The sequence below is a fragment of the Nelumbo nucifera genome, chromosome 1 (assembly GCF_055504915.1).
Source record: "Nelumbo nucifera cultivar China Antique chromosome 1, China Antique-T2T, whole genome shotgun sequence".
Classification (NCBI taxonomy): domain Eukaryota; kingdom Viridiplantae; phylum Streptophyta; class Magnoliopsida; order Proteales; family Nelumbonaceae; genus Nelumbo; species Nelumbo nucifera.
In genome coordinates this window covers 132128007-132152650 of record NC_142649.1, presented here as the reverse complement: position 1 = coordinate 132152650, position 24644 = coordinate 132128007, and the positions used below count along the sequence as shown (strand labels likewise).

Genomic DNA, 24644 nt, shown 5'->3' with positions numbered 1-24644 from the left:
TTTATTTATTTTTTAATCCTAGAAGGCTTATTTTATTTATTCAATAAAAAGAGGCACAGCTGGTGCCAAGCAACACATAACATGTCAATGAAGATGGGCTTCCCCTTTTTTGGATATGCCCACTTTACATGATTTAGTTGAATCCCTGAACCATCAATTTTCAATTAGCCAGCTCCTCATTTGGCCTACCTTGTCATCACCCATTAGTTGATAATGGCTGATTAGGCCCATAAGATGCCCAAATAAGCCATTGGATGGTTGTACTTGCAGTCAGCCCCCATTGAGCAGCACTCAATGGATGGGCCACTAACTAGGGCCCACAACCAGCACGCACCAAATGATGGTAACAAGTGGAAGTGGTCTTTGTATGATTTCCTTGTTTTAAATTGAATGGCTTGCGACTCTCTTTACACCTTCAGAGCACTACTACTACTTGCACACGGCAACACAACAACAACATCCACTGCCCAAAAGAAGAAACTCAATCAAATGGTTATTATTGATTTCTTCATTTTTCTACTCTGCCATCAATTGATGGATGTGTGCACCATGCACTTATGCACTTATAGTCTGTTTACAACTTTTGCAGTGAGCTTTTCAATATAGCTAAAAGGGTTATCTGAATTAGTCGATTAGCAAAACAACCCTAAAAATTTACAAAATTGGGTAGGGATGGATGGGGGAGACCGGGAGATAATTGTTTTGTAGACTGAGAAGGTGACTTTGCTTAATTTAGTAGCACTTTTTTTGGTTGAAAGCTTTTGATTTAGTTGCATAGAGTCTATAGATAATTAGATATTGGGCTTATCACTGGACTCCATAGATTCTAGGGTGGTTATTTCAGCAAACCCATTATTCAAAAATAGAACCCTAGCTATTTAGTCAAAGAGTGCTTCTCTAAACAAACTAGACCAACCTTGCCTGAAAGGGGCACTAATTAGGGGAAGGGTACATGGCCTCAACAGACACAACCATCTAGGTGGAAGCTAAGGATGCCTCTTATCATTGTTTGTCTCCTTCTATTTCTCCTTTTTAGGCAACGGGTTCATCCACATTCCAAAGCATTCAATTAGTAGGGCTGAATGTAAACTAGGCCTGTCAGTCAGGTCATGGGTTTGGCTCAACACAAACCCCATTTTGAAGACACCCCCAACCTAAACACTTAACACTGAATTCCCATCCGACCCGAATACGACCCAAAAAATTGAACCTGGTGGGGTCAGGTCAAGGAGGGTCTATTATTTGTCCTTACCCATCAACATTTCTAATTGGGTGTTGAACCCTCAAACTTTTAGCAACCAAAGGGCCATTTGTTAATGTCAAGTGGCTGAACTGAATGAGCTTGTGGGTGCTTATTGGATTAATTCATGCTTATTTGAGTGTTTGGTTAAAAATCACTTCTTTTAAATGGGTAATATAGGTATTTTGAAAATTATGCGGTAGGCCAAGACACATCAGCAACCTAACAAGCACTTTTTCAAAAAGTGATTAAAAAAACCAAAATTTTTAGCTTATTCAAAAGGGGTTTATTTCCTGAAAAAAAAACACTTTATTCAGCCATATTTCCCAAAGGCAAATAAGTATATATATGTTTGGTTATGGGGTAAAATAAGTATCTATTCCAAGAAGTACTTAAAAGTAATCACTTCTAAATGGGGTCTTAGTTAATAATCAATTAAGTAGATTGTGAAGACTTTATGGGTTGTTTACTGTATAGCCTAAGTATTTTGTTATGTTACGGGACTATTTCACAAGCAATAAGTTATTCAGTTCGGCTACTTCAGTCATTTCTGACAAAGTTTTTCCACAAAAAGACGTTTCAGTTCAGAACTTCAGATTGGTGATTGGACCAAGTTCTTACGCTGAAAATTGTGGGATGACAGAGATTATGAGGACCTCTGTGTAAAATTTTGCTGAATTTGATAAGGAAGGTGCGTACACTAGATACTGGAAGAATCGGATGGGAAAAGCAAAAGTGGGATGGGTGGGATCACATTTCTGGTAATGACTTCACGTGTAAGCAAAGCAGAGTGGTTGACCCGAGAACTGAGGGGATCTCCGGCTTGGATCACCGGCAGAAGCCCGTGACGTCCGCCGACCGCCACTGGATCCTCCGGCTAAATCTGGTCAAATCTCGTCCGTCCGATTGAAATGGAACTCCATAACGCTTTGACCTATCGGCGTTCCTTTTTTAGTCTGTATTTATTTATTGCTTTTTTAGACCACACCCACCATGTCACCTTCATCAAAGCCCCTCAGACCAGACCAGACCACGACCACGTCGCCCCACTACATTTATTTTAAAGAAAGAAAGCTAGTAAAGTGGAATCGACAAATGTGGGGTACCGGCAGGCAACCTGTGAAGAAGAAAACCAAAATCGTCAAAAGGTCAGCTCATCTGCCCATGTTGCAAATCACTAAGCAGTGTTTAGATGCTGCTAAGCAAAAAGTTACTAAGAAACAGATACTTTCTTTTTAGTTGATGTTGTATTAAATTATTAATGGGTTATGACTACTGTGCTTTGATTTGAAATACCATTCTTCTTCTTCTTGTTCCTCTTTCCTGTCCTGGATTCTGTCCTATTTTGTCAAAATTAAAAGAAAAATCGAAGAAAAAATAAATGGGGTACTATTTTTAATGGAATAGAGGGAGACCCATTTGCAGAAGAAAAAGCTGATTCATTCAGTAAGCGTTGATGTTGGGTTTACAGTCAGCGGTACTTATACTTGCGAGTGATGTGAATGCTGGTGAGGTTTTTGTTTGTGGCTTCTGAGGTGCTTTGGGATGTGGGTGGGAAGAAATTTCTTTCATTTGGATTGCTTCAATCTCTTTTTCTGTTACCGTGTGTAGGACAATATTGCGTTCAATGGGTTTGTCGGTTTGTGGTCTAGGGATTTGATTTGAGGTTGGGATCTCATTCTTTTTGTTTATTTTCAGGTGACTGTTGCTTCATTTGCAAGTGTTTTCAGTTGGGTGTTTTGTGGTTGCTGAGGCGCTCTAGTAAGTGGATTTCAAGTTTCTCCTCTTGGGCTTCTTCTTTCTCTGAGGAGCATTGGATGTAGCATAGTTTCGGAGTGAAGCTTATGGAGTGGCTGTCTTTACTCTGAGGCAGGCTTTCTCTGGTTTCAGTAATGTCGATGTTGGAGTTTGATCCAATGGCTTTCCCGAAATTGATATTCATGGCCTGTTTTGTTTGCTTATCTTTGGGTCTTGGAACACTTAGTCTGACCTGTGATCCAAGCGATCTGCTGATGCTCAAGCTATTTGCGGGGAACCTCAAGAATGGGTCGATTATCTCGGCATGGGCAGATGAATCTATGTGCTGTCAATGGGACGGTGTTGTATGTGGAAATGCTAGTAACGGTTCATCCAGCAGGAGAGTGATTATGTTGATACTGCCAAGCAGAGGTCTGAAAGGGATGATACCAGGATCATTGGGTCATTTAGATCAACTAAAACGACTTGATCTTTCTCATAATCTGCTGGAAGGAGGCATACCCACAGAGCTCTCAAACTTGCACCAGTTGGAGTTGCTTGATCTCAGCTACAACATGCTAACAGGTCCGATCTCAGAAGCATTGGGTGGTCTGAAATCAATCCAGACGATTAATATCTCTAGCAATTCATTTGATGGTAATATGCTTGAACTCGGGGGCTTTCAGTATCTTGCTGTCTTCAATGCAAGCAATAATTCTCTTACTGGTCAGGTTGATAGTAAGATATGCAGTTCTTCTAGTTCCTTTCAGACTCTGGATTTATCAGCAAACCTTTTCTCGGGTAGCCTTTTGGAAGAAGGCTTGAACAATTGCAGTATATATCTCAAACAGTTACATGTCGATTCCAATTCATTCTCAGGTCATCTTCCAGACACACTGTTTTGGTTGTTTTCTTTGGAGCAGCTTTCCATCTCTGACAACAAATTCTCCGGTCAGTTGAGCAAGAGAATAAGTAAGCTTTATAGACTCAAAACCTTACTTATTTTTGGAAATCAATTTTCTGGTCCCCTTCCTGATGTTTTTGGAAACCTTACAGAACTAGAACAGTTTATTGCACATTCTAATAATTTCTCTGGGCCACTGCCTTCCACTCTGTCTCTATGCTCTAAGCTTCGTGTGCTAGACCTCAGGAACAATTCTCTGTCAGGGCATATTGATATTGATTTCGCTAGAATACCCCATTTAAATACACTTGATCTTGCCACCAATCATTTTGTGGGTCATCTTCCCTTTTCCCTGTCCAAATGTCGGGAGTTGAAAACCTTAAGTCTTGCTAAAAATGAACTATCTGGACAGATCCCCAAGAACTTTTCAAACCTCACATCCCTTTCATTTCTTTCCTTGTCGAACAATAGCTTTGATGATTTATCAGGTGCCCTTGGTATACTGCAGCAGTGCAAAAACCTTACCACACTTATCCTTACCAAGAATTTCCATGCAGAAGAGATTCCAAAAAGTGCTTTGGTTTTTGAGAACTTGATGATATTGGCAGTTGGAAACTGTGCCCTTAGAGGCCAAATCCCAATGTGGTTGCTGAGCTGCAGGAAATTACAGGTCCTTGATTTGTCATGGAATCGCTTGAGTGGTGGCATTCCTCCATGGATTGGTCAGATGGAGAGTCTATTTTACTTGGACATCTCAAACAATTCCCTGACTGGAGAAATCCCCAAAAGCTTGACAGAACTTAAGAGCCTAATCTTCACAAACAGTTCTCTACCAGGGCTTACTAGTTCTGTTACCATCCCACTATATGTAAAGCGTAACCAGAGTGCTAATGGTTTGCAATATAACCAAGCCTCAAGTTTCCCTCCATCACTGTACTTGAGCAATAACAAAATTAATGGGACCATATGGCCTGAAATTGGGCGGCTTAAGATGCTCCATGTCTTGGATTTGAGCAGGAACAACATCACCGGGACCATCCCAAGCACCATTTCTGATATGGTGAACTTGGAAGTCTTGGATCTATCATGCAATGATCTTTATGGATCTATTCCTTGGTCATTTAACAAGCTAACTTTCCTATCAAAGTTCAGTGTTGCAAATAATCACTTGCATGGAGAGATTCCAACTGGAGGACAGTTCCTCAGCTTTCCCAGTGCAAGTTTTGAAGGAAATCCAGGATTATGTGGCGAGGTAGGTCCTCACTGTGATCTACTTAATACTAATGATAGGCAGGAGCCTGAAATGCAACATATTAAAAACAATGGAATTGGTCGATCTAGCATCCTTGGAATAACAATTGGCATAGGAGTGGGGATCGCATTGCTTTTGGCCATTGTCCTGCTAAACATGTCAAGGAAGGATCTACGAGATGCAATTGATGATGTGGAGGAGGAAATCAGCAGGCAACACAGGTTGTCAGATGTACTTGTGTCTTCAAAGTTGGTGCTTCTCTTTTATAATTCAGATTGCAAGGAGCTCACCATTGGTGATCTGATGAAATCTACAAATAATTTTGACCAAGAAAATATAATTGGTTGTGGAGGATTTGGCCTAGTTTACAAAGCCAACCTCCCAAATGGAACAAAGGCTGCAATCAAAAGGCTCTCTGGGGACTGTGGACAGATGGAACGTGAGTTTCGTGCCGAAGTTGAAGCCCTCTCTAGAGCTCAACACAAGAACCTGGTCCCTCTACAAGGGTATTGCAGGCATGGGAATGACAGATTATTGATCTATTCTTACATGGAGAATGGAAGCTTGGATTATTGGCTGCATGAGAGGGTTGATGGAGGGTCGGTGCTGGGATGGGATGCTAGGCTTAAGATAGCTCAGGGTGCAGCTAGAGGATTAGCATACTTGCATAAGGTCTGTGAACCAAATATTGTCCACCGGGATGTAAAATCCAGCAATATTCTATTGGATGAAAACTTTGAAGCTCATCTGGCTGATTTTGGTCTGTCAAGGTTACTTCGACCTTATGATACTCATGTAACAACAGATCTGGTTGGGACCTTGGGATACATCCCTCCTGAGTACAGTCAAACACTGACAGCAACATTCAAAGGTGATGTTTACAGCTTTGGGGTTGTTCTTCTAGAGCTTCTTACAGGTAGGAGACCTGTGGATGTTTGCAAAGCGAAGGGCTGCAGAGATCTGGTCTCATGGGTGCTGAAAATGAAATATGAGAAGAAGGAAGAGCAGATCATCGATTCATCAATTTTGGACAAGCTTCAGGAGAAACAGCAACTGGAAGTACTGGGGATTGCATGTAAATGCATAGACCAGGATCCACGGCTCAGACCCTCCATTGATAAAGTTGTTTTGTGGCTTGATGCTATTGGAGCTGATGGTGGCTAGCAGTTCAGTTCATATATATATATGTTTTTTACTCACATACATAGTTCAATTGTCATCAACATTGGCACTGAATCAGACTTTTGGCAGGATGTTCCAAAATGAAGATGTAAAGATAGTAACAAGAAACATATTTGTCTCGCATATGGTTCTGCCATCACAAGTATGCATGGGTGTTGGAGGGAATTGAGATAAGTAAGGTCATAACAAGTAATTTAGTTTCCCATCTTTTCCTGATGTATACTGATAGTATGGTACATATATAGGCACTTTTGGCCCTTCTTCTGGTTGAAATAATAAGAAGTCAATATAGATTTTTTTTTTTGGATAGTGACAGTGTACCATTTTAGCAGTGCACTTTCTGTGACTAGGTCTTCACCAATGACATGTTGTTTTTTAACTTATTTGAAAACATCTATTCAATGATAATATATTGCATTACGTTTCGTGCAGAGGCCACTAGAGTATTGTCTTCCTGTTTAAATACATTATCTTGATTCTGAACCATCCTATGTCACCTGGATATGGCAAGGACATGGCTGGATATGGTATTGGATTCAAAATTTACACTAATTGGAGACTGAACTCCAGGTTTCCAGGTATCATAGCAACCATGTTATGGTTGATATTTGGATACTGAACTCCAGTTTCTTGTAGCCATCTGTTACTGTTTTATCATGCAATTCTCTTCCTGAAGCAACATGTACAGGCTTCCAGGTATAATAGGAACCATGTTATGGTTGATATTTGTTGACTGAACTCCAATTTCGTGTAGTCATCTGTTTCTGTTTTATCATGTAATTCTCTTCCTGAAGCAATGTGTATATGCTACTTGGAATTGGGTTACTGATTGGTCAGTTAAAGGCAGTTTCAGTACCACAAACTGGGGATTACACTTCCAAAATGTGCAAACATTGTTTTTTCTTTCTTTCTTTTTTTCCTTCTTTTTGGATAGTTAAGTTTTCAGTTCATATGTGGAATTGGACATGAATGGTAATGAGAATTGTTAATATGATTGACCTTTAGCTTGTGTTCAGTTTGGCAAAGCCAGGTAGCTCAATGTAAATTTATTGGAGATTTTGAATCTTTACCTGATCTACCACCATGCTTTTGGACTTAGTAATCTATGTCATAATACAAAAAGAGAAGGGCAGGAGGGCCCACTTCACAGCATTTGCATGAACTTCTCTTGCTTCTTGCTCCTCATACATGTCAGTTCTTTTTATTTATTTTTGGGTTAGAAGTGAAGAAAACAGCAAAAACTAGACAAGCCTAGGGGAGGGAGCTCCCTACAGGTCCATCAAACAGAGATACAGAAGATCTGAAGAAGCAATTGAAGACTCATGAATCTCTGAAACGAAACCTATTTTTGCCGCCCAGTCAGCAGGCCTTTTGCCTTCACGGTGAATATGAATGAAATTCACTTCCAAGCCAGTGTTTCGAACTAGCTTTTGGCAATTTGAATCATATTTTTGATGCTCCAAGGAACTTCATACTTGCCATTTAAGCTGTCTATAACTAATATTTGCATCACCCACTATTTGAACTGCTCTTAATAGGATTTCTCCCCTCACCAGTCACCATCTTTTCTTCCTGGATCCCTCTTTCTTTCCCTCTCCCATAGCATCCCTCTTTCTCTCACTTCTCTTTATAAAATGGTCAACCAACTACCATATCTTCCTTCTCTCCAATCAATCAGCCAGCTAAACCATCGTTATCTCAAATGAACTATTCTCCTAAAACAACTCAAATGCCACGACCTTCTCTTTGGTTCATGAAGTGTGGAACTGATAAGATCAGGTATGCATGTTCTCCTTTTCATTTTTTTCTTCCTCTTGTTCTCTGAACTTTGTCTGGATATATTATTTTCCTAGGGTTTTCATCTATTCTGTCTTCTTTCTGTTAAGGACTATTGTAATTAAATGTTTCTGTGTTGTTTTTTCCCCTGCTTTGAACTAGTAAAATCAACAAGATCAGAAATGGCAAATTAATATTTTTTCTAGATTGATTATAGGACTTCAAATTCATTCATTGTTCCTTCTAATTCTATTTCTGGGGTCGACTGGAACTTGGGCCTGCGAAGAGATATCAAGGACACAGAGCTTGATGGTATCTCATCACTGTTATCCATTCTTGAAGGGGTGTTCCTAGAGCCAACACAGGCAGATAGTAGAATTTGGACACTCACCCCCTTTGGATCCTTCACTTGTGCCTCTTTCTTTAGAGCTCTCACACATTCTTCTTCCTCTGGCTTGTCTTTCCCTATTAAAGAGGTGTGGTGTCATCCTATACCTCCTAAGGTTGGGAGTTTTTGTTGGGAAGCCTTTCTGGAAAGAGTTAATACAACAGATTTACTTCAAAGAAAAAGACCCAATAGTTGTTTTTGCCTTCACTGGTGTGTCCTCTGTAAAACTGATGGTGGGTCTAGATATCATTTACTAATCTCCTGTCGGTTCACTAACATCATTTGGTAATGGTGTACTTCTTTGTTTGGGTGCAGGTGGACTCCCCTTCGAATGTGCAAAGCCTATTGCCAATAAAAAGGGCCAAGTTTATGTGGAGGTGTATGAGGGCTGTAGTCTGTTGGACTATTTGGGAGGAGAGAAATTCACGAATATTTATAGATAAGGAGAGAAGTTTGGAAGCAGTATCGGAGGTCATCTATATCAGGGTTATACACTGGCTGAAAACCTTGGCTCTGTTCGCAGAATTCTCAGTTGATGAGTTGCAAAGAAAGTGGAAGGAGATAGCAGAACTTGTTCCAATGAGGAAGGCCTCAAATGTTTGTTGGATCCCCCCACCCCATGACTTTGCTAAACTGAACTTTGATGGAAGCAGCTTGGGCAATCCAGGGCCATCTGGAATAGGGGGAGTAATAAGAGATGAAGGGGTACAAAGAATCAAGGATATGCATATTAACAAGCTGTTCATAGAAGGAGATTCTGAAGTGGTGGTAAACTGGCTGAAAGAGGATAGTCTTAGACTTTGGAATTACAGTAATGAAAAGAGGAAATTCAAGTGGCTGACTAAGGACATGGAAATCCAATACAAATGGGTAAAAAGAAGTGTGAACTCTTTGGCAGATGGTCTAGCTAGACATGGGTGAACAGACATTCTATATTTTGGTTTGTCTTGTAACTTTTGTTTTTGATGTTTAATGGTTGTTCTTGGGAGCTAAGATTGTTTAGCCCCCATGCCCTGTAACTTTCTCATATTTTTAATATTAATACAATCCACAGTTATTGATCAAAAAAAAAAAAATTATAGGACTTCAAATTTTCTTTTCTTTTGGCATTCTTATTTGGGTTATTGAAGTTGTATTTGAAAGTATGATAATATTATCTTTCTCATGGGACTTATTTTTGTTTAATATACCACTATATAAGCATCTGAGCTACTGTATTTGTTCTTATAATTTTCTTAATGTTTCCTTCTTACTATTTTTCTGTTTTTAGTGCAAGAGTTTCAAGGGGATCATAAATAGGTGTCAAATAAGAAACTTGATTTGCTTTCTAACAGGTCTTCTATGCATTTTTCTTCATTTAAACTTTTCTTTTTTACTTAATTTTTAGATAACATTTGAGCTTTTAAGTTGTGTTGTGTTTTTATCTTTCCATGTTATTGGTTACTGGTATTATGGTTATTGGGTATTGATTATGGATTACAAGAAACTTTAGCTTAACTTTTCTTGGCACTTTGCAGTCAACAAACCTGAGTTCAACACTATATCCAATTGTTGATTTGTTACCATTTCTTGGTTGTTTTCTGCTGGAGTTATTTCTTTCCTTTCTTGATAGTCTTTTAATTGGTTTAACTTGATATTCTGAATCTAACAGATTATTTGTTACGTATGTCTTCTGCTCCTACCTTTTTGTTTCCCCTTTCTTGGGATTCAATGCATATTTGTTATGACTTTTTCAAGAAAAATTCACTCGAATTTCAGCCTATTTTACATTTTAGAGTTATTGATGTTTATTACCCAGATTATTTCATTTGAAATGGCTGAGCTTAGGACTGTACCTAATTCAGCTCTCCCAGGATCATTGGGGTTCACATTGAATTCTTGGGCTGACTTTTTCTTGTTTTCTTGTTTTATTTTAGGGGCCATGACTTGGTGCAATGGTAAATTCTTGGGCCGGGTGGAAAAACAGATTCAAGCCAGAGAGATGTCATTTCATTATAAAGATCATATGAAGAGCACCCATATTATAGACAATTTGTGAAGAATGGATCTCTAGAATACTTCTAAACAAAATCCAACCAAAGGAGCCATTAATTGGGGTGATAAAAACAAGGGTCATTCATTGGATCAACACCATGGAGAAATTCTCTTGTTTCACAATTGATAACATTGTTATAGAATGGATTGTGGTGGCATCATCATCCTCAAAGACGGACAGAAGCAACATTACATGGACACCTCCACCACAATAAAGGATAAAAATGAATTCTGATGGTTGAAGTTTTGGAAATCCAGGTTAATCAGTTATTGGTTCATTGTGACACCACAGGAACAGGGGGGAGATTTTAATGGCTTATTCAGGGAAAATAGGTTGGGGAAACTTAATAAGAGCAGAACTGCATGCTGCACTGCAAGGACTTGAGACCTTGGAAACCTGATTATAAAGGGGACTCATGGGTGATCATTAGCTGGGCAAGAGAAGCGGAAGGCCCGTGTCACCTAAGTCATCAAGTCAGGGAAGCAAGACTTCTGTCTGGCTTGGATAGAAACAGAAATTTATCGGGTACCCCAATCTGCAAAGTGCAAACCCCCTTGCAGACTCACTAGCTTGAGAGGGAGTAAACAGACAGGCGTCAAGTTGGGGAAATTATCCTTGAAGTAAAGACGACGATACTTTAAGGATGGTCGATGTTCAGTAGGCGTCATTGCTAGAGACCACAGAGGAAGGCTGATAACTGCAAAAGCGAAAGGTATTGGAAGATCTATTATGGTTGCAGAGATGTGGGCTTCAAAGCTAGTCCATGAGGTTGCCGTTCAGCCAGGAGGTCAGTGAATCTGCATTGAAGGAGATTCTCAAGTTGTCATGAACTGCCTTCTTAGGAAGATCACCTTCACCCCTCCATGGAGATGTAGCAGCTTGCTCAAGGATTGCCAAGTTATAGCCAAGGTTCAAAATATCGATAATAGCGGCGTATGGGCGAATTGATACTGTTTTTTTTTTTTTTTTTTTTTCTGAAACCAGTTCAGGGGGATGATTTAGGGCTCCTCCATCCCCTGAACCGGTCAGACCCCCGATACACCCACTATAGGGGCGTATTGGCTCTACGTGTCATACTTTGAACCTTGGTTATAGCCAAACATTCAGGACTCCAGGTGGTGTATGGGCACACATGGCGTGAAGGAATCCAAGCTGCGGATTGGCTTGCAAATAAAGGATTGGAAGCTGACTGTAACATCTCAGAAGATCCTACGTGGGAGCTTAGTTTCATTTTGTTTATGGACTCTTGGGGTCGTGCTTTGAGTAGGCTTTTTTCTGTTTAGTCTTTTTTGTTTTGTTTTTTCCTTAGGCTGCATTTTGTTGCAGTGCAAAAATGATTTGGGTCTGTTTCTAGTTTTATTTTATCTCGTTTGATTGCAGTACAAATGAAGTAAAATAAGACATGAAGCAGAATAAAATAAAACCCAAAATAACAATTAAACCAGATTTTGCATTTTTTCATTTGCACTCACATGTATTTGTGGTGGTTGGTTTTGATCCTTCGGCTTTAAGCCGAGGAGTGAGCAAGAATGGGCTGGATATTTTGTAAGGAAAATACAGAAATATTTTTACTATGATGTTAAAATTATAAATATTATACATCGGTCACATTATTTCTCTATCAATAAATTTGATAATTTTGATCTTGACTTCCTATCTACTTTGGGAGGTGTGACACTTAACCCAACACTATTTTTCGTGACACTTGGACCCTTATACTTTTGTACCATGACATAAACCCTCCCATCACCATTCCATGAAAAGAGGTGATGGTATGTCTTTCTTGTTTTGTTTTAGAGGACACTTTTGTTCTTTACCAGTTTATACTTATTTGATATTACCAAAAAGGCCACGGGCCTAACTTATGGCATTTTTTTTCACACAAAGTGTGGCTGTTCTTAGACTTTGAACCCACATTTGCACTTGTTAGTTATTCATTCAATCCAATATTTATATAATGTAAAATTTATGTCTAAAATCAACATGAAATTAAATGAACCACCCTTTTGTTTAAGTGTCAAGTAAATAGTTTAATTATTCATGTCAAATGGGTCAATTAATATTGTCATAGTAAAATAATATAAACTTAAATATAAATATTATAAAAATTGTGAAAGAAATGGGTATATTTCTAATATTATCTATTTATCATATCAATCAACAATAAGCACGCTAAATAAAAATATTTTTATTTGACGGAAATGAAATATAAGATTTAAAATTGACCCAATTATATACATACATTTTATGTCAAATTTTGTCATGGGGCTAACCCAAGTGCATCAAATTTTAATGCAGGTTGAAGATTGGGCTTAAGTTGAACATATTAGGCTTGACTTTGGTTTGAAGCTTTAGGTCCAATGCATAGGGTAGACCTGTTCACGGGTTGGGTTTCGAGCCCAACTTTACACTGTCTCGGGCTCGGGCATCGGGCCAGGCCCATTAGAATTTTGACAAAAGCCAAGCCTGAACTCGGCCCCTGAATAGGTCTAACATAGGGTTGGGCCTCAATTAAACTTAAATTCAACCTAACTTACTTGACTTGCACCATAATGGTCCAATCATTTAGGTAAATGGATTAAGCAATGATGTTATAATTAAATAATAAAAATTTGAGAAGTGGATAGAAACACAAGAAATAAAAAAAAACATAAAAATTATAGAAAATTTTGACATATTATAAACTTATCATATCAAACAAAAATAAGTGTGATAAACAAGAATAATTTTTAGAATTAATTATATAAATGGAATAAAAATTTAAAGTTGCCAAAAAATGAGATTGTTTTTTTTCAAGTCAAATAGGTCAGCACATGACGTCATAATTATATAATAAAAACTCAAAAATGGATAGTGTTGTCGCTCGAATTAGCCGGGGGCAACAAGGTAAATTCATTTTCAAGTTTCGAAGGTAGGCCGAAGGCTTTGAGGCCTCGGAAGGGGTAAGCCGAGGCCGAAGACTGCAGGCCGAGGCGAGGTGCTCCTTCCTGAGTACGGTAAAAGTCGAGGACTATAGGTCGTCGGCTCGGTGGCGAAGTTCCTAGAGATCCGAGGTACTGCAAAATCCGAGGTGTCAGAGGCCTCGGGTGGAGACCCGAGGCAAAAACTCCGACGCTCAAGTTAGTACGAGGTGTAGACGAGGTTTTGGTGATAGTCCTCGGATGCACTGGGTCCCTAGGAGTAAATGCTAAAGAAGCTAGGTAAGTGCGGAAAGTAAATGAGAGAGCTGTATCAGAATCCTGGGTTCTAGATCTCCCATCAAGGGAGAGTTACCTCTTATTTATACTTGAGAGGGTTGGAGGTAGGTGAAGATGAACGCACCAGATGAGGGCCATACGAGGTTAGGCGGCAGGCCCTAGAGGGAATGCCTAACCGCCCCGTGATTGGCTCCGTACGAAGGCAGCAGGGCTTCCCCCCTGTTGTGGCTGGGAGGTGGGTTGGGCTTGGCTAGCCCACATCAGATAGAAATAAAAAATATAGAACACAAAATTTGTGCACATCTCTAATATTATATATTTATCATATTAAACAAAAATAAATATGATAAATAAGAAGTAGTTTTAATAACAATGAAAATGAAATATAAAGTCTAAATCTACCAACACACCATGCTTTGATTGCTAGTCCTTTTTAAATGATTCTAATAAGGATATCGAAATTATTAATGTTATCTGAAATTGCCACGTGCAATGCACGTACATATTTACTAGTATTATTTAAAGAGATATTTCTAATTAATTTGGACCTCCTACCCACAAGAACCCTACCCATGCCTCACTACAGCTGTACATTAGGAACTTCTCCCCACTACAGCTATAGTGAGGCATGGGTAGGAGATCTGAATTGATTCCTAACCAAAGATTTAGACCATTGAACTTGTAAATAACCTGAGATCAATCTTAGATCAAGTGTAAAATAAAAGGAAAACAGAAGCAAAGTGAAGAGAGAGAAATAGGGCATATCCATCAGTATTCTCCCATCTGCCGCCCACTATTATTTATCATAATAATGTGTACAATTACAGCTTTGTCCCTTCTTAAGAAATTCTAACACTACTAACAGAACTCATGCCTTAATATCAGTCAACTAGTCTTAAAATCTAAGTCATGTGTTGAATAATTTAGGCTACGGAAGTGGTGTAGCAAATGTTTTACCAAATTAATCTAAAAACTAGGCCATGAAAGTGGTCTCTTGACAGAGTTGGACTATGACGATGGAAAGAGATGATACGGGAAAAACTTATAACCAATCAATGGCGTCATAAAAATGGTAACCAATCAGTTGGGTTTTCATCAAAGTTCATCAGGGGGTTTGATTGGTCAAAGCCTTTCTGGTATCATGTCTTTCCAGCGTCATAAATTTTTCCACCTCTTAAGATCTTTTCATTAATATCAACCATCCAAGTTATATACCAAACATTCAATGATTCAATTGATATAGGCCATATATAAAAAATGTACCAAATCAACACAAAAATCTCGGTTCTCACCTGGTTTCCTAAGAACAAAGAATCAGTCTTGACTATCCAAACAATGTGGCAAGATTTTTATATAGTCTTGGCCACTCAAGTAAAGCACCAACTATGCCAAATAAAGTGATGCACCAGTTGTAGAAAGCATCAATTGTTTCATGAAGTTTGAAGATGATGGCATGAGATACCATTTTGAACTCAATCATTCATTCAAGGTCAAGAAGCACAGCTAACCAAATTTTCTTTGTTGAAGTTCATTGTCTTTCATATTTCCTGTTTTCTCTGAACTTTGATGAAACAATACTTAGAGTTGGAGGGGAATTAAATGGCTGATTGTCATCATGGACAAGGCCCTCCATCTTAGCTTTGTATTCTTGTCCGCTTTTTTGACTGCTTTTTCAGTTTTTGCCTCTTGAGATTTAGGGTACATTACAATTAGCAATTGTATGATTGTAAGTCTATAGTCCTTAATTTTTAATAGTTGTGGGCTAGGGGCCACACTTTGGCTGTGGACCTCACGTGCCATAATTGGTTGTGGGCCATGGCTCAAATCCATTGGTTACTTGACAATAATTTCAATTTTAAGCACCTAAACAATAAATAACAATTGAAAATTGAATAATTTCTTTATCTTTTCTACATTATCAAATGACAGAAAAGGAACATTCCTTCAATTTTCTCAAGGTCAACCAAACAACAGAAAGAGAAAATGATTTCAATCCCTTTCCTTTCCTTCACTTTCTTTCAGACCATATGCAGCCTACAAAACAGAAGAGAATCAAAAGAAACATAGTAGGTAGCACCCATGGCATTTGTGGCCTGCTGCACACGGAAAACCAATTTCACTTAAATTGATTTTTAATAAGAAATTGAAACTTCAGCAGATGGTTTACATGGAAGGAGTCTGATATATGGTTGAGGTAGTTCTTTACATTAAGCATGTCACTTGGTATCTTACATACAAATATACAATAGGTTATGTTGTGTGACTTTGCTTCTGCTCAGACTAGCAGACTTGGATATATCTTGGTTTTCTGTGATGATGTATCTTCTTAAAGTGATACATTCAGACTAAATTTCAATAACTTGAGTTAGAAAACGAATTTTGAGCTGAAATTTTGTAGGTTTATTTATATGAGTTTTATGGGAGGAAGTTTAGTCAAAACTCAGATTTTCAAGACCATCCACACCAAGGTTTTCAGATTCCCATTCAAACCTTTGCTGAGGTAGCCCTGGAATGCTGCTGTTTGAGGAGCAATACCTGGGGTCCTTCATATCTGGATGGAAATCTTTAGTCAATAAGATCCTTCGTAGACAGCATATCCCTTTGATCCTACCTAAAAATATATTCTCTCTTGGTGCTAACGCCTGAGGAGAATAAGGTTCCCAAGATATGGATCTTCTTCTGAATGAAACAAGACTTCGGATTTTCTTCAGTACACTACTGGTTGTTGGAATCTTATCAAGAGGCAAAAGATAGCTCTTAAACTTCAAAGTGGAAATTATGATCTAGAAGATTGATGCATGGATTGATGTTTATTGTCCACTTCACTTTTGAAGATGTTTTATTGTTAGAGTATCTCAATAGTTATGATAGACTTGTAACTGGGATGGGTATCTCTGATAGTTATCCTAGATAACTGATCATGGTTATCTAGGATAGCTATCCTAGATAACTGATCACCTTATATCATTATCATGTAATTTCCTAGATAAACTCTAACTCTATAATTGTTATCTTCTGTACATAGTTATCCTCTTGTAACTTCTCTATTTAAATGATTCAAGAGACCAGTCATCAGTCATTCCATTCTCATTGTTTTTAGTATTGCTCTTATATGGTATCGAAGCCATTTTGACAAACGTCATGGCTTCAGAAACAAACACCACTGCTCATGCCATCCAGAGACAAATGCAGCCTGGATCGACAGATGGTCGAACCATTATGGTGGTCTTCCTTTTCAGTTTTATGAATGTAATCTCAGTAAAACTGGATCGTACTAACGAACTGCTTTGGAGCTCTCAAACTACACCAGTTCTCAGAGGGTATCGTTTATACGACTATGTGGATGGATCTTTCCTTGTCCTCTACTCTTCTTGGAAGATGGCAGTAGCCAAGGATCTAGCCGCAGCAACACAGATCATGCAACATGGATTGAACAAGACTAGTTGATCATAAGCTGGTTATTATCTTCATTAACAGAGCCCGTTCTGGCTCAAGTAGTTGGTTGTAAGACATCCAGAGAGGTATGGGATCGACTTCATGTTCTCTTTTCATCTACCAGTAAAACTCAAATCCATGATTTTAAATTAGAATTAGCTTATTTGAAGAAGGGTACTCTCATTGTTACTGATTATGTTCAAAAAATTTAAAGTTTATCTGATGCTTTAGCTTCTTCTGGACACTTTCTCACTGATGTTGATCAAATTCATTATCTTCTTGGTGGTTTACCTACTGAATATGATACCTTTGTGCTCTCTGTGACTACTAGACTAGATAGTATTTCTTTGGCTGAAATTCAAAGTCGGTTACTTACCTTTGAAAAGCGCTTAGAGCATCACTCTTCACAATCTGTATTGAATTCTCCTTCTGCTAATTTGGCCAATAAGAAGAAAACCTTCAATCGTAACCAGTTCTCTTCTCATAAGCCTCGACAATTTAATAATGATGGTGGTTCTGATAACTCCAAGAAAACTTCCTATAACAATAATAATCGCAGCAAATCCAATTCCAAGAACGCCACTGTGGTTTGTCAACTCTGTGGGTATCCTGGCCATACAGCAGCTACTTGCCGCCGTTATCTATAACTCACTGCCAATAAGCCTACCAAGCAAGCTCATACAGCCTCATCTTCACGATCAGCTCGTGATGAAAATTGGTATCCTGATTCTGGAGCTACCAATCATATGACTTCAGATCTTGGGAGTCTCTCTCTTCATGATGAGTATCATGGAATAGATCATATCCTGGTCGGCAATGGTACGGGTCTAGACATTTCTCATATTGGCTCTTCTATTTTGGATACTGATTTTGGGTCCATTGTCTTGAAAAATATTCTCAGAGTTCTTAATATAACTAAGAACTTGCTTTATGTTAGCCAGTTTTGTAAGGATAATAATGCAACTTTTATTTTTGACGCTACTGGCTTCTCTATTAAGGACAAAGCCATCGGGAAAACTCTCCTCCAAGGACCGATTAAGGGAGGGTTTTATCAGCTAAAGACAAATTGCACATCTACAGTTCCATCGGCATTCATTGGTGAGAAATCATCGTTTTTAGTATGGCATCAGCGGCTAGGACATCCCAGCAAGCGAGTAGCTGCCCACATCTTATCTTTATTTCAGCTTCCAGTTTCAAATAAGGACATCTCTTTTTGTCCATCTTGTCCACTAGGCAAGAGTCATACCTTGCCGTTTTCTAGTAGTACTTTTGTTGCAAAGTATCCATTAGAACTTTTATTTTATAATGTTTGGGGACCAGCCCCTGTCTCTACAAGACATGGTTTTCGCTATTATTTGATTTTTGTTGATGCTTACAGCAAGTATATATGGATTTTTCCTATGACCTCTAAAACTCAAGTTGTTCTATTTTTGCTGTTTTTAAGAAGAATGTGGAGAATTTATTGAACACCTCTATCAAAACTCTACAAACAGATGGAGCTACAAAATACAAACCACTTCTCCCTATTCTCTCTGATTCAGGCATCACTCATCGTCTCTCATGTCCTCATATTTATGAACAAAATGGGGCTGTAGAAGATGCCATCGCCATATTGTTGAAATGGGTCTCACCCTCCTGGCTATGACTTCAATGCCCAAACATTACTGGTATGATGCCTTTGAGGCTGCAGTTTTTTTAATTAACCGACTCTCTTCTCCGATTATGGACATGAATTCTCCCTTAGAGTGTCTCTTTGGCACTAAACCTGATTACACTATGTTGCGCACTTTTGGATGTGCTTGCTATCCGCATCTCAGACCCTATAACCGTTCTAAGTTGGACTATTGATTCAAGCGTTGTTTATTTCTGGGTTACAGTTTACATCACAAATGGTACAAATGCTTGGACGTCTATATATTTCCCGTAATGTGGTTTTTGATGAACATACCTTCCCATGCACTTCTGGCAGCCCAACTCCACCTCCCAAATCGGCTACCGACACTGTGGTTGGCCCTCCTATCGTTACATACCCGTGCACCTCTCCTCAGACCATTCCTGTACCCATCGACTCCACCTTCCCTAGCCCACCTATTATATCTACTGGTGTTAGTTCTGTCGAATTGCTACCATGATAACACGGAGCAAGAGTGGCATTCGCAAGCCAAACCCTCGATATGCTTTGGAAGCCTCTATTGACCCCGATGTTGAACCCTCTTGCTACACTATTGCCAAGAAAGATCCCCGTTGGGTACTCGCCATGGAAGATGAGTACAAAGTGCTGCTGCGCAATGATACTTGGGATCTTGTACCTTCACCTCCTCATAAGAACATTGTGGGAAATAGATGGGTTTATAAGATTAAGAGACGTCCAGATGGGTCCATTGAAAGATACAAGGCGCGATTGGTGGCGCAAGGGTTTACTCAACAAGTCGGTATTGACTTTGCTGAGACTTTTAGTCCGGTGGTTAAACCAACCACTATTCGGTTAATAATATCTCTTGCAGTTCACTATGGCTGGAATCTTAGACAACTTGATGTGAGCAATGCCTTCCTTCATGGCTATCTCAGTGAAGAAGTATTTATGAAACAACCTATGGGTTTCGTTGATCCAACACAACCGCATTTTGTATGTCATCTTAAACGTTCCCTTTATGGTTTGAAATAAGCCCCGCGGGCCTAGTTTACTCGATTAAGGGATCATTTGGTTCACCTTGGTTTTCTAGAATCCCGAACAGATAGTTCTTTATTCATGCGGAAAACTGGCACTGATGTCATTTTTCTTCTTGTATATGTGGATGACTTATTTACCACTAGTTCTTCTACTTCTGCACTTACTCAACTCATCTCTCAGCTCTCTACCACCTTTGCTCTTCGAGATCTTGGGGAAGCTCGTTACTTTTTGGGTTTAGAACTACATCGCAGTTCAGATGGGGTGCACCTATCCCAACGTAAATATATTCATGATCTTCTCGTTAGGACCAAGATGCATGAGGATAAACCCGTTCATACACCGATGGCAACATCTACCAGACTTGATGTGAGTAATGGTTCTCCTCTTCCAGATGCCACCGAATATCGTAGTGTGGTGGGGGCACTGCAATGTGTTACCCTTACTCGGCCAAACATCAGCTTCTTAGTTAACAAAGTTTGCCAGTTTATGAAAGAACCCACTGATGTTCATTGGAGTGCAGTCAAGTGGATCCTTCGTTATCTCAAGTCCACAATTGATCATGTCATTACTTTTTGTGCTTCTCCAAAATTGGCTCTCGAAGCCTTTTCTGATGCTAACTGGGCTAGTTGCTCTGTTGATCGTCGCTCTTAAGGTGGTTTCTGTGTTTGTCTAGGTCATAATCTGATTTCATGGAGCTCTCGTAAACAGTCCACGGTTTCTCGCTCCAGCACAAAATTAAAATACCGTAGTCTTGCCTTTACTGCCGCTGAAATTCTTTGGCTCCAGATGTTACTCACGGAGCTTGGATTGAAGCTCCCTCGCCCACCTGTCATCTGGTGCAACAATTTGAGTGCCAAGTTTCTCTCCTCCAATCCTGTCCACCATTCTCGCACAAAGCGCATAGAATTGAATGTTCACTTTATACGGGAAAAAGTTGCGGCCGACCTTCTGTGGATCAATCACATTCCCAGCCATGATCAGATTGCAGACATTCTTACTAAACCGTTGCCTTCAACACGGTTTCATGACCTTACAACCAAGCTTACCGTCTCCAAGAGACCGCTAAGCTTGTGGGGGGATGTTAGAGTATCTCAATAGTTATGATAGACTTGTAACTAGGATGGGTATTTCTGATAGCTATCCTAGATAACTGATCATGGTTATCTAGGATAGCTATCCTATATAACTGATCACCTTATCTCATTATTGTGTAATTTCTTAGATAAACTCTAACTCTAATTATTATCTTCTGTACATAGTTATCCTCTTATAACTTCTCTATTTAAATGATTCAAGAGACCAGTCATCATTGACTCGGTCATTCCATTCTCATTGTTTTTAGTATTACTCTTATACTTATTATTCAAGGAATATATTCTTTCAAATTTGTTTTCTTGATTGAAGAAACCAACTTGATGCTCAACCAAAAGGAAAGGTTCTGGCATTCGATCTGTTTGTAGCTAGTCGGCCATGTGAACGAATGGATGACTCGCATCTTTTTCCAAGTTGGAGACAACCAAATATTTGGAACCTGGAAAATTAATTAATCTTCTTTTCAAAAGACAAGAAATAAATGGATCAAACAGCAGCTAAACAGTGAAAAGTAGAGCCACAGTTCACATGTGTGAGAACAATACGAGGTACAGACTTGGTACTTGAAACTGGGTGGCAAAGCTTTCTGGCACTACGCCTACCTCATGAATATTGAGAAGAAACTACGGATGGGCTTTCAAATATGCTTCTCACGTCCTCTTCAACATGCAGCAGATTCTCCAAAAACAATAATAGAAGTGCATATACTTGGTTACTGAACTCAATAACCAACAAACTAGTTCTTGGAAAGAGGCCAAGTTGTTGAACTCATTCTTCTTTGGGGAACCCATTGAACGTTTGAAACCTCAATCTCATAAAAGCATTTTTCAGGAATCTGGGTCTAAGTTTCAAATGATCCACCTCAGAAGGCACGTTGATAATTAAACTTTTTTTTTTATGGGTAAAATTGTATTTTAATACCTGGTTTGTATTTTGGAGTTAGTAGCTGAACTTCAAAACGTGCCACTAAACTACCTGAACTGAACTGTACCTGTCATTAGTTATTTATATCATGCGACATGTGTGGCTTAATTTTTTATAAATACCAAGGCTATCCTTTTTAATATTTTTTAGACCATTTTTATTTGATTGTCTTCTTCGTGACGACGACAAGAATTACACATCTTCGGCAATCATGGCGGTTTAAATCTCTCTTCTTTGGTAGAAAGGATAGGGCATAAATTGAACAGTGGTGCCAAATATCAGCTGAAAGGGATTTAAACACGGCTATTTGGTAATTTGAAGGGGTATTTGTGTCCTTTTACATGGCATCTTTTATCGGTTAACAATTTTGGACTAAACTGTCATATTTCAAAAGTTCAGGTACTGCGGTGGCACGTTTTGAAGTTTTTTGTGCCAAAGTGAGATTAGCCCGAAAGTACAGAGTACTAAACTGCAATTAATTTAACCTTATTATTATTATTATTCCTAGGGTAATCTTGAATGAGGTAAAAGCCCAAGGTTTTATATAGTTGCGTTCAAATTTAGTTTTCTCAACTAAGAATTACAGGTTCAACAAATCAACCACTTGAGTTCCTCTGTAGGAAATGAACCATGTTAAGCTTAGAGTCAAACGTCTTACAAGTGAAGCTAAATACTAGTACACTGCTTCCTTTTAGTTGTAGCAATCAATTCCCAGCAGATTTGACCAGATTGTTGTATGACCCAGGAAATGGTTTAATCGATCAGGAGTTGCCACTAAACTTCTAATGCTTAATCTGAACACTGCTTCTTACTTACATTTACCTCTCATCTCTCCGTTTACTAAAAAGTAATAAAGCAAAAGAGCATGTATACAGTGATAAGCAAACCAATAACATTTTGATGTGTACACAGCTGCTGTTGGGCCAATGATCTTCGGCCAATGTAGGCTCTCAAATCTCAAAAAACACTGTTTGATTCTGCTGAGTAAAACTGAATTCACAAGTGGATGACAAAGGCCTAGTTTAGTTGTTAAGGGTACAGAAGTCAGTGTTTCAGGATAGAAGATGAGATGGACTTGGGCCATGGTTGGTAAGGTAGCAGAGTAGCAGCCATCAGCTCAGGGCCCAGAAATTAGTAGTCCTTGAAAGTAGAGGCCATGGTCATGGTGAATAAGCTTTTCTCAGTTCTCTCATGCATATATGCCTCCTTGTTTTTTTAGATGATTCTCTTACCTTACGGGTAGCTGCTTCCTCAGTGGAAAAAGATTCCTTCCATTTTCGTAGTCTTGTGCTTTTGGTAATTTGGAATTATTCTCAGGAACTTCTGGCTGAGGCCTGAGTGGCAGAAATTACAGGGTCTGTTGTTCTAATCACGCTCACCACCTTCCTGTAAGCACTAAGCAGTAAGATTCCACCATCTATTCGAATTACATCATCCAGAGTCATTCTGTAAAGCATAAACAATGAAATTCTGGCGTAAGCATAACTTCAAATCACGCTCCAGTATAAACCCAGTACAACTCCCATGAAATTCAAATTTCTTAGCTTAATTTCTTTCCCTCTGAGTTCTGGTGAGAGTCACAAGTGAACAATACAGGCTTGTTTTTCTGCATTGGCTATTTAGGGGACGTTTCTATAACATGAATGTTTTTGTTTTCATTTATTTTTTTGAATCCTACATAACCAAAAAACAAAATCATGTTTTTTCAAGTTTGTTTTTGTTTTCGAAGGAAAAAACAAGTTGGTATTGTTTCAAAAAACAGTACAAGTTTGTATAACCGACAAAATATTGGTTTTTAAAACGAAAACAAAATTGTTAATATAGAAATTATATGATTTATAGAATATGATGTTGAATAATAAGCTGAAAGCATACTTTTGAAACTAGATTCAAGAACATGTTTTTATGTTTTTTGGTTTCAATTTTGAAAACACATACACAACCGAGACATGTTTTTTATATATTTGTTTTTAGAAACAATCTGTTTTCACAAAAGACCGGAGTCCACCTTAATTACACTTTGTGAAAGTACTTTCTTCAAACAAGGGTGAAAAAGAATAAAAAAAAAGTTAAAAAACTCTAAATAAACGTTTTTGCTAGGTGGGCTGAAAAATCAACATCATCGGTAGAATTATTGTGGGTTTTAAAATCTTATCAATGAAATTCCTTTTTGATTTATTAATGGAGATCAACCTCATACCCCAGCGAAATTCTTTTGGCTTTTGATCTCTCACCAGTCACCTCTCACCAATGGATAAAAAGCCTCTTTTTTTTTTTTTTCTTTTACTCCTCACCGTCTCACTTGGTTCATCAATCTCAATGGAGATGAAGAAATATCTTGCTTTTCTGTCAACATGTCATACATTGATTTCCGATGATGAAACGTCCTGTTTCAGTCTCCTTTGCATCATCATAGGCGGATATGTGGAGAAATCCACTTCTGGTGCTGTAAAGCTCGCCTAAAAATCCAAGATAAAGATCAAGCTCAAGGTTGGAGATCAGGCTGTCAAACCATCAAAATTTACCACAAGCACTGGCATCAAGGTAAAACCGTATATGCAGTGTTTGAAACGAGGGATTCAGCTTTGGAGGTGACATAAGTCCACAATCAGGCCCAAGCCCTTGCCGACGATCCTGCCAGAACAAAGAATTGTCCATCATTATTTCACTTGGTTCATCCATGTAAATGGAGTTGAAGAAACATCCCATTTTTCTCTTGATACATCGATTTTCCAACGAAACCAAGATAGTCCTCCATCAGTTAAGACAGACAGAGGACCTGCAGAACCGGTGCAGGATAGAGAATGCAGG

The 24644-nt window shown here is 38.7% G+C and overlaps 1 protein-coding gene and 1 long non-coding RNA gene across 3 annotated transcripts; one reads left to right on the top strand and one right to left on the bottom strand.

The window, feature by feature from the left end:
• The first annotated feature begins 1984 nt into the window (after window positions 1-1984).
• On the top strand, window positions 1985-6746 carry LOC104608190 (phytosulfokine receptor 2-like). Of its 2 annotated transcripts, none has more exons than XM_010274094.3 (2): window positions 1985-2388; window positions 2939-6746. In XM_010274094.3, the coding sequence occupies exon 2, from the start codon at window positions 3133-3135 to the stop codon at window positions 6295-6297; it is 3165 nt and encodes a 1054-aa protein (XP_010272396.1). In that variant the 5' UTR covers window positions 1985-2388; window positions 2939-3132; the 3' UTR covers window positions 6298-6746. The 2 variants fall into 2 exon arrangements, with proteins under 2 accessions (XP_010272396.1, XP_010272395.1); XM_010274093.3 differs by lacking the exon at window positions 1985-2388 and adding an exon at window positions 2438-2748.
• Window positions 6747-23140: 16394 nt separating this feature from the next.
• LOC148803839 (uncharacterized) lies at window positions 23141-24517 on the bottom strand. The gene is made up of 3 exons (XR_016080157.1): window positions 24385-24517; window positions 24197-24292; window positions 23141-23279 (listed from the first exon to the last, which is right to left on the bottom strand). It is a non-coding gene; the product is annotated as an uncharacterized LOC148803839 (long non-coding RNA).
• Window positions 24518-24644: the final 127 nt, after the last annotated feature.

Bases quoted from the DNA above. Each gene is read 5' to 3' on its own strand.
- LOC104608190 (XM_010274094.3), top strand. From the start codon at position 3,133: ATGTCGATGTTGGAGTTTGATCCAATGGCTTTCCCGAAATTGATATTC.